The 10,448-nt window shown below is 38.9% G+C and overlaps 2 protein-coding genes and 1 pseudogene across 2 annotated transcripts; 1 reads left to right on the top strand and 2 right to left on the bottom strand.

Annotated features, from left to right (window-relative positions):
* Nucleotides 1-396, top strand: LOC145565585 (egg cell-secreted protein 1.1 pseudogene; annotated as a pseudogene).
* Nucleotides 397-1,005: 609 nt separating this feature from the next.
* On the bottom strand, nucleotides 1,006-2,743 carry LOC145564352 (uncharacterized). Its single transcript, XM_081624675.1, has 2 exons — nucleotides 1,721-2,743; nucleotides 1,006-1,504 (listed from the first exon to the last, which is right to left on the bottom strand). Exons 1-2 carry the CDS (start codon nucleotides 2,695-2,697, stop codon nucleotides 1,324-1,326), a joined length of 1,158 nt encoding a protein of 385 aa, XP_081480801.1. The 5' UTR covers nucleotides 2,698-2,743; the 3' UTR covers nucleotides 1,006-1,323.
* Nucleotides 2,744-3,232: 489 nt separating this feature from the next.
* Nucleotides 3,233-7,697, bottom strand: LOC145565584 (uncharacterized). Its single transcript, XM_081625539.1, has 3 exons — nucleotides 6,805-7,697; nucleotides 4,488-6,486; nucleotides 3,233-3,769 (listed from the first exon to the last, which is right to left on the bottom strand). The coding sequence occupies exons 1-3, from the start codon at nucleotides 7,695-7,697 to the stop codon at nucleotides 3,233-3,235; spliced, it is 3,429 nt and encodes a 1,142-aa protein (XP_081481665.1).
* Between the last annotated feature and the right edge of the window lie 2,751 nt (nucleotides 7,698-10,448).

The raw sequence follows: 10,448 nt of genomic DNA, 5'->3' as shown, positions 1-10,448 counted from the left end.
ATGGCAATGTCAAAGTTCAATCTTCTCCTAATACTCTTCCTAGCATGCTCTACCAACATGTCCACATCCTCGAGGCCACTCCCACCATCAAACAACACGAGCTCGAATGCTCACTCGATGTTGCATAGGCTGAAGCTTGACCATGAAACACCGGGCTCATCATCTTCTGTCAATTGCTGGGCCTCGATGTTTGAGCTGCAGTCGTGCACTGGAGAGGTGATCCAGTTCTTTTATGAAGGTGAGACGTACCTAGGCCCGAATTGTTGTCGTGCCATTCGAGTTATTGAGCATCATTGCTGGCCTAACATGTTGGCTACTCTTGGGTTCACTACTGAGGAAGGGGATATTCTACAAGGTTATTGTGATTCTGAGGAAGATCAGCAAAATGGGAACTGAAATTAAGGTCTTAACACTCTTTAAGTAATGAAGGTTGTTTTTGTTTTAGCTGTTAAATAAGTGGTTTAGTTTCCACTAGAATTATCAATGGTTTTGTTTTTAATTTTAAATTTAATGGTTTATATATTGATTATTTATTTATTTATTTATTTAATTTTTTTTTTTTTTTTTTTTTTTTGAGATTAATGCATTTATCAAACTAAATTATTGCCTTACACATAACTTATGTTGGAAAAAAAAAAAAAAACATCGGACTTTTTTTTTTTTATTCCTAGACTATTATTATTCCACATTTATCAGAACCACGGGATACTTGGTTTGGTGATCCTAGACCATCCAATAATTGTTTATAATTTCGAAATGCAGCCACCTTCATATCCTGAATTTGGCAAAGATGAGTGAATTGTATTAGATCTAAGATGGCCTTATAAAACAGAGTACAAATAACAGTATAACATGCTTTTCATCGGAAAAATGCCATCTACTTAAACCTATACGTCAAACAGCATCAATCTATCAACTAACAAACAGTTCAGTTCAGTAGCTCTGATCGAGAGGTGTATTCATTCTACGGAGAACAAACCATCAAACTTCAACACTTGCCGTAAGCTGTGTTTTCGCAAATCACAATTCATTGTTGATACAAACACAATATTCCAACAACGGACGAATATATACCATAGGCAAGTGCAGAACCATTTCATAGTAATAGATGTTGACTTACAAGAGATATTAGCTAACCAAATATACACAGCAATCTCCTACGTTATGAATTACACGGGAGGTTACCCAAAAGCTAAGTTTACTCCTAGGTTAGATTGGCAAAGACCAAAAGTCAAAAACTACGATCTCAAATCAAAGATGGTTCATCAGCTGAAGCACCAGAGAGTGGAAACTAGTAAGACATGCCCATTGTTTAAAGAGAGATCATGGGAAGTAAAGATCCTCTCCGTTCTCATATATGTTAAACAGTTGCTTAGAATAACGGTCTGCCAATGAGCGACATTCTTCAACTCCGCTTGGATGATACTTTTGCAATTCCTCCACAGATTTTACCAGGTCGCCATTTGGTACTCCGTCAGTCAGAAATTCCCCCAAGTATGTTCCCCTAGCCATGTAAAAAGCAGTAAAACTAAAATCAATCCAAAGAGCCAGTTTCTCAAGGAAACAAAAGTTAATCAGATATACTCCGTACCAATTAAACTACAAAAATAAACTAAATACAAACATCCACAACCTTTGAGTACAAGCTAATACTAATAAACGATCAGTGTGATTCTCAAGCCAATTATTATTTGTAAACAAAAGACAGCAGTAACTTTACCTCGTTGCATCGAATTTGCTAAAGCCTCTTCCATTACTGACGATGCTTGCCTTACAAGCCTTCTCTTCATTGGTTTGCTGTCGATAAATAGCACATAAGGCTTTCATGCACAACTCGGGATTCTTACCAAAGTCAGAGAGCATATCAGCTTCTGAAATCCATTTTGAGTTGGGTTTTCTTTGGCCCCTAAATCTAGAGATTATCTCATCATAAATAAGATTACTATCTGATGAATCTCCATCATCATCAGAATCATCTCCACCTTCTTCCGATACATCATCTTCAACATCATCAGAATTAGCTCCAGTATCTTCTTTCGATATATCATCTTCTAAATCCTCATCACCAGAGTCATCGACTATGAAACTACTTAAGTGGTCACTACTTTCTGACTCATCTTCTGATGACTCGTGATCTGCAACATTATCAGATGTTAAGGTATCAGGGTGATTTTCAGTATTCTGAGTTTTATCTCTCAGTTCACCTTGTCCATACTTGACCAGACGTCTCCTTGGACGAGTTGGATTCAAGGGGAGAGCAGGTTGACTGCCTTGACCACGATTTCTCTTGAGTTGACTAATTGGAATATTATCATCACCGTCATTATCACTTTCACTTTGCTTTGTTAATGTAATGCCATCATCCTTATCTTCACCCTCGCTGTCGCTGTTCTCTATTTTAAGTGATCGTTTGTTGGGTGTACATTTGTAATTGTCACACTCATCATCACTTGTAACCACCATAAGATCTCGCTTTCTCTTAGTGTTTGGGGTCATAATACCATCTGTTTCTTGAACACCATTTTTCGACATCAAACCCGGGAGTCCCTCACTTTGTGAATTAGGCTTGAGTCTAGCAAGGACATCATCATCATTGTCACAGTCAATTATATCAATAACAGTGGCTGGAGTTGAAGGAGCAATCTTCTCAGCACAACTTTTCTCATTATAAAATGCAAGTCGTCTTTTCACATGCATTTGCTTAGTTGAAGTACTATTAGTACGTACATACTTCTTGTCCAGTGATCCTATACAAGATGACAAGTATACATTCAGTAAAACAACAAAATAATCAGAGATAGACAGATATTTTAAGCCTTCTCACATATCACACATGTGAAAAAAAAAACATATTTTAAGCCGTTCATTTGGAGAAGAAAAGGCTTATGGAACATTTCAAACTAAAGGCTAGCAAAATGAATCTCGAAGGATCGTATGTGAATGATTGTGCAATAGCCACTACCCAGAGACAAGTTTCCGGTTCAGCTACAGAATGCAGCAGTACTTTTTTTTTTAAGGGAAAAGGGAAACTTAATTAATTAATAAGAGTAACATTACAACAAAAGCCCAGGCAGTAGGAAAACAAAGGTACTGGCATACTGCTGGTAACCAAATCAAAGCAAACGAAACAAAAACATTTAAATTGAGAGTTTTAAGCCTCATTCCATAAGCATAGATGTTAATCAAACCAACTAGAACAGCAGGAATCCAAGACTTTGCTGCCTGCTGTGCTTCAAATGCTGCTAAGAAGGTCATCCTCATAAGCATCCTTGGCGCAATCCGGAGCATTTTCAAAGAACTTGGCCCCTCCATCAACTTCCTTTGCAAGCTTTGCTAGATAATGAGCCACTCTATTAGCTTGCCTCGGAACATAATTGAAAGTAAAGCTGCAACCCTTTGTCATTAGCACTTGCATATCCCTAAGGACAGTCACAAGCTCGTGCCTTCCAGTTTTCTCTATCTCCTCTATGGTTGGTTTGAGAGATAGTGCATCTGTTTCGATAACCACCTCCTTGAGACCAGCATCCACAGCCATCTGCATTCCGCCACATATAGCAAGGAACTCAGCCTGAGCTGCACTTCCTGCTGTAATATGCCACGATTTCCCTAGGAACCAAAGTCCATCGAAGGTCCTTGCAACCGCTCCTGCCCCCGATTTGTTATTGTTCCTCCATTCCCAAGCTCCATCCGTATTAATTTTGATGGCTCCTTGCTGTGGTCTCTGCCATCTTGACTCCCTAATTAAAGTAGGAGGAACTCTTCCCTTTCCCTGAAAAACATTAAAAGTAGTATCCAAATCCATCTTATATCTGTTAAACAAAGTTAGGGGATGATACATAGCATGCTGGAAAACCGTGTAGTTTCTAGCTCTCCAAACATGCCATAAAGCCACCGAAAAAACCACTCTCCAAGTTATGCTCATATTCAAGTTATAGGCCATGTTTGGTAATTGGCTTTTTAATGGCTTTTTGGTTAGCTTTTGGCTTTTGGCTTTTTAAGGTGGTCAAACAGCCAAAAAATGTGTTTGGTAATTGGCTTTTTAGTCAGCGAAAAAGCTGGCTTTTAAGCCAAAATGAAAAAGCTGTTTTGAGTAGCTTTTTTGTTGGCTTTTGGCTTGTTGGCCCACAAATTATCTATTAAACAGCCAACAACCACCAATTAATTTACCAAACACTTTTGTAAACAGCCAACTTAAACAGCCAATTTCAAAAGCCATTATAAACAGCCAAACATTCCAGCTGGTCAAACAAGCCAAGTGAACCAGCCAACAGCCAACCGCCAACAGCCATTTGCCAAACAAGGCCATAGTTTATCCAACCTTCCCAATTAATATTGTAAAAAATCTGGAAATCAAAGCTCTTATCCATTTTATTTAAAGCAAAAATCCTAGACCACAAGGTCCTAGTGTTGATGCAATCTCTAAACAAATGAATATGACTCTCTTCTCCTAGCCTACAACGAGTACAAATATGATCAAAATTTTCCACTCTTTGAGCCAAAACAGTAGCAGTGGGGAGGATTTGGTGAGAAACGTTCCAAAGTAGCATTTTATACTTGTAAGGAATGGGAACATGCCAAATTTTTTTCCAATTAATAGAGGGAAAGGAGGGGTGAGTAGAGAAGTTAGAAGCAAGCTTGTAAGCACTACGAATGTTAAAATTGCCACTAGTTTCGGCTCCCCAACAAAGGGTATCATCCACTAAGGCAACACTAGGAAAAGGAATGCTTTCAATAAGATTACAAAGATAAGAGGGAATAATATGCTTAATTCTATTAGTGTTCCACTTACCATTATCAATAATGTAATCTACACTCCAATGAGCCATATAATTAGGAATGGGCTTATCAATAAGCAAGTAGATGGGTTTATCCCCCACCCAATGATGATACCAAAGACATATGTCCTTCCCATTTCCTATTCTATAAGAAATCCCTCTCAAAAGTAATTCCTTCCCTTTAAGAATATCCCTCCAAAGAGGAGAATCCCTAGAACTAGGAATACTATTAAGGAAAGAAGAGTTCTTAAAATACCTAGCTCGTAAAATTCTTACCCAAAGCTTATCTGGTTCATGAATAATTCTCCACCCAAGTTTTGCCATAAAGGCGAGATTCCAATTTTTCAAATTACGCATTCCTAACCCCCCAAGACCCGAAGGAAGACAAACTTTTTCCCAACTAGTTCTTGGAAGATAGTGCGTTCTATCCACCTTATTCCATAAAAACCGCCTACAACTCCTTTCCAAATCTTCAATAATAGCACTAGGAAGCAAAGTGGTTTGCATCACATAAAGGGGAAAGGAATTTAGAACGGATTTTATTAAGGTACTTCTACCGGCCATGTTAAGAAGATTAGCTTGCCATCCCTTAATTCTATTTTTAGTTTTATTAAGAAGATCAACATAGTCGGCCCTTCTTAGTCTATTAGGACTAATGTTTACTCCTAGATATTTCCCAAAAGTAGGAGCTCCCTTGATATTTGAGACATCAAGAATAGATCTTTTAAGGGAAAGACACATCTTTGGAGGAAAAATAACCTTGGACTTAGTCGGACTTATAAATAATCCCGACTTATTACCAAAATTATTTAAAACATCCATGATAACCCTCACATTATTCATCGATGCCCTACCATAGAGAAACACATCATCCGCATAAAACATGTGGGAAATGCTAACTTCACTATCAATTTTAATAGGAATCCACTTACCCCCTTTAACCTCCTCCTCTATCATGATAGAGAGCCGCTCAAGACAAAGAACAAAAATGTAAGAAGAAAGAGGATCACCTTGTCTAATTCCTCTAGAAGGAGTAAAACTATTAGTAACCTCTCCATTCCAAAGAATCGAAATCGAGGGAGTAGTAATACAACTCATAATCAAATTAACTAGAGGGATAGGAAAATGAAAGCCAATAAGAGTTTCCCTAATAAAGCCCCACTCCAAGCTATCATAGGCCTTAGAAATATCGATTTTGAAAGCCATTAGGTGTTTTTTGCTCGCTTTTTTGAAAAAATGAGCAACTTCCTTTATGACTAACACATTTTCATTGATAGTTCTACCTTCTATGAAACTTGATTGGACCGGATTAATAAGGTATCCCAACATCTGTTTAATCCTGTTAGAAATGACTTTAGTGATAAGTTTATAAATCGAATTACATAAACCTATCGGCCTAAAATCACTCATACTCTCCGGTTGCTCAACTTTAGGAATTAGGCAAATATAAGATTCATTGATGTAGGCCGGAATTTTACCATCCCTAAAGCATTTAGTCACTAGGTTGACAATAGAGCCCCCCACGACTTCCCAATATTTTTGGAAAAATTTTGGTTGAATACCATCCGGACCCGGACTCTTCATAGGAGCCATCATATTTAGAGCATTTTTAATTTCCATACTAGTAACTTCACTAGCAAGAAAACCAATGTCCTCCCCTCTTACTACTACATTGGGCATGAAAGAAGTAGAAATAGGCTGGTTAATGTGACTGGATTGAAAAATATTTTTAAAATAATTAACACACATTGATTTAAGCAAAATTTGATCATACACCCAATCACCATTTTGATCCTTTAAACCCAAAATTTTACTTCTACAGTTTTTGATCTTAACCAATATGTGAAAATATTTCGTGTTCCAATCCCCATATTTTCTCTAATCTACACCCGCCTTTTGAGCCCAATTAATTCTCTCAATTTTTAAAACCTCATTTAGTTGACCTAAAAGAGCTTTTTCAAGATTAATTAGGAAGGCCGAATATCTAGTACTAAGTACTTTTTGAATCCCATGAATACGAGCAATTAACCTGTTCTTATTCTGAATTGATTCGTTAAACACACATCGATTCCAGATCTTAACTTCCTTCGTGAAAAAATTTTTTGAGTCAAAAAAATTACTACCCATGTTCCACGAATTAGCAAAGAAAATATCAAAATTAGGGTTTTCCATCCAAGCCTCCTTACATCTAAAAGGAAAATTAGCAGTACTAGTGATGCTATTAGTATCGATAAGAATAGGACAGTGATCGGAATAAGTTTTTGCAAGGTGATATACCTGAGTTTGAGAGTACACCTTCAGCCATTCGGCATTAGCAAAAGCCTTATCGAGTCTTTCTCTGATCAATTCAGTCCCCTCTCTACCATTGTCCCAAGTGAATGCAGGACCGTTGTGATTTAGATCAATTAGACCCCCCGAGTCAGTCCACTCCATGAAAGCTTGGCCTTGAGAATTAGTGATCGGCCTTCCTCCAACCTTTTCCGCCTGAGAAGTCACTTCATTCGTGTCCCCTAGAAGCAGCCAAGGGGTAGCAGGAGGAGGAGAATTCTCCCCGAGAGCACTCCAAACCCTATTTTTATCCTTCGATGTCGAAGGAGCATGCACCCCGGTAATTAACACTTCCGGATCCGCAGGAGAAATTTTGAAAAGGGAGTGAACCACATGAGGGGAGTTAGTCACAAAATCCATAAGGATGGCAGGTCTTCGCCAAAAAACCCAAATCCCACCCTTAAGCCCATTAGCAGGAAGAGTTCGAAATTCTTCAAACCCCAATTTTTTGCATACTGCTTTCACTATATCATCAGTTGATTTTGTTTCTAAAAGAAACAAAATGTCAGGTTTATGCATTCTCATCACCTCCTTTGCATGCGAAATAAAATCCTTATTAGAGGCACCCCTAACATTCCACAAAATAATCTTCATAAAATCACAAGGGAAAGGGAAATTAGGGAAGATCCCTCGAGAGTGTTCGAGATGATTATTCGTTGTTGGGAATAACAATCCCCAATCCCTCCATTGGTTGAGCTTCCCCCTCGCCCAAATTTCCTCCATCGATAATGGTTGTGCTATCAGTCTTATGTCCGGCATCAAATTGCCCGTTGTCATGTAGGTGAGGTTCACTTCGACCCCTACTACTTCCTTCCTTGTTTCCAACACCACAAAAAGATTTTTGTGCTCCATAAGGTTTAAACATTGATTTACCAATTGAAGGGGATAAATTTGTGGATTTTTTGGTGGAGGTTCGATAGGGGTGAAAATTGCCTCGTACTCGGGGAGTGATCGAGGGATAAATTGGTTCATCATTACTTGGAGCCACACATCGATCGAATTCAATCGCTCGATTGAAAGCGGATTCAATTTCATTATCGGCCAAAGGTAAGGGGTACGAAAAGTAGGGAAGAGGTGGTGTGGAAGTAATTGATGTGAGTCCCGGGAGAGAATGGATTGGGTTCGGGTTGGGGATGTTGTTTGCTGCGGCGGGAATATTGTTGGTCGAATGGGTGGATTTTGGAGTTGGAATTGAGATGGGTGATATGGTGATAGACGATGCAATTGGGGGATTGATGGTGATTTCATTTGTTTTGGCAAGATTCGAGGGAGGGAGGGTCGAATTGTTGTGGGGTTCGAACTCACTGCTTCTTCCATTCGAATGTCCTGCTTCTCCATGATTGAGATTCGAAAGGGAAGTAGATGAATTGAAAGAAGGAGTAGTATGATTAATCGGCACATCTCCAGATTTTGAAGGATATAAATTACCATTAGCAACTTTGGTAATCGGAGAAGAAGGGGAGGCGCTATTGGTGGTTCGATGGTTGGCAACACCGGGAACCTCACCTCCATTAATATTGCTATATTCCAACACCAATGTTTTTTCTGGGTAATATCTCTGTTTGGATTTTTTCTTCTCAATTGTACTGTCCCGAGACATAATTCCCTTTTTTTTATTATTTATTGCTATCTCTTCACATTCCTCTTCCAAAAGCACTTCCCACTGAACATTTTTAATTTGATTTTGGCGGCTATTGGCTTCCCTAGATTGCTTCCCTTTATTCTTTTCCATTGTATTCTTCTGCTGTGTTTCTTGCTTCCCCTCCTTTTTATTTTTATCATCTTTTTTAAAGTATTTTTTTCTTGGTGCCGCCAACACCCAAGGTCCATAGCCTTCCTTTTCAGTCTGCTGCATCCCTACACTCTGTTCCTTTCGCTGCTGCAAAACATTATCCATACTTGCAGGTCCTTGGTGTTTCGAACCCTGTACGTCATTGCTTGCTGCTTCCCTGCCTTGCTCCAACACCAGCGTGGCCTGTACATTTTCCTCTCCCTTTTTGGTAAAGCACTGCTCCTTGGTGTGGCCAATCCTACCACATTCGAAACAGAGGGTATGAATTTTTTCAAATTCAATTTTTTGCCAAGCCTTCCCCACCCAAACTCTAGTGATTAATGGTTTTTCAAGATTGATTTCAACACACACTCTAGCATATCTGCATTTGCTAATTTTATCTGTGGAGTAATCTACTCGAATCGGATTACCAACCACCTCCGCAATGCTATACAAGGCCTCCTTGTCATAACACTCAACTGGCAACTCCGGAAATCTAATCCAAACTGACATATTGCTAAAGCACTCCGATGATGGTCTAAAATTAGGCTTCCATTTTGCCATCATTAGGTAATGATCCAATATAAACCACGGTCCCCCAAACAGAGCTTTTTCAAGATCATCTTGAAGGGTGAATCTAAACAAGAATACTCCATTTTCCATCTCAATCACCTCTAGTCCCCCTTTTGGATTCCACATCCTATGTACTCTCTGATTCATGAATTCGGCCCTGATTTTTAGTCCAAGACATTTCCCAATTAATGTCAAACTCCATGGCCTTCTTAGCTCCTGCAACTTACTTTTCTGGAATTTGACTGCATGAGTGTGTGTGGTAAGATCCACATCTTCATCTTCCCATTCCTGCGAAGCTATTACTATTTTCCTTGCTTCCTTGAACCACTGAGATGACTTTGTCACTGCCTCTCTAAAAGACCCTGCTGTCTTTTTTAGTACTCTATTCTCCCCGTTATTCTCTGCTTCTTTCACTCCTGTTGCATTACTAATTGCTGTTGATGTTGTGACTGCTTGCTCCTGCTGCATCACCATGCTGATCTCTGCCTGCTGATGCCCATGATTGATTCCCATATCTTCCTCCTCTTGCTCCTGATTTGGATTCTTGAATTCCATGTCCAAATCTAGCCTAGTGACTGATCTGTTAATTAAATCCACCTCCTGAGTGGACTCCATCACAATATCAGTAGAAGATTCCATCCTAACTAATTAAGACTGTGGACTGAGAGAACGAAATTGATCAATTAGAAAGACTCGTAAGATTAATACTAATACCAATTGGCATTAAAGGAATACCACTTACCCCCTACCAGAAGAAAGCTCCCGGAGCTCCAGTCACTATTGTGATGGAGTTGTTCCCCGATGACTAAACTTCTAGAGAGAGAAAGTTTTTTTTGAAGTTTTAAAATGTATTTCTTAAAATTAGAATGCAGCAGTACAAGTAAGGATATTTGCTAACTTGAGCAGAATGAGAAATTTATCAAACTTGCAAGAGAAATGCTTTTTCACATGTCAAATGTCGACCAAAGTCCAAAATACAATACTACTTCTTGTCCTTAAAT

This window comes from Chenopodium album, chromosome 10 (assembly GCF_948465745.1).
Source record: "Chenopodium album chromosome 10, dcCheAlbu1.1, whole genome shotgun sequence".
Lineage (NCBI taxonomy): Eukaryota > Viridiplantae > Streptophyta > Magnoliopsida > Caryophyllales > Amaranthaceae > Chenopodium > Chenopodium album.
The sequence above is the reverse complement of the archived record's forward strand: the minus strand, read 5'-3'. Positions and strand labels throughout refer to the sequence as shown.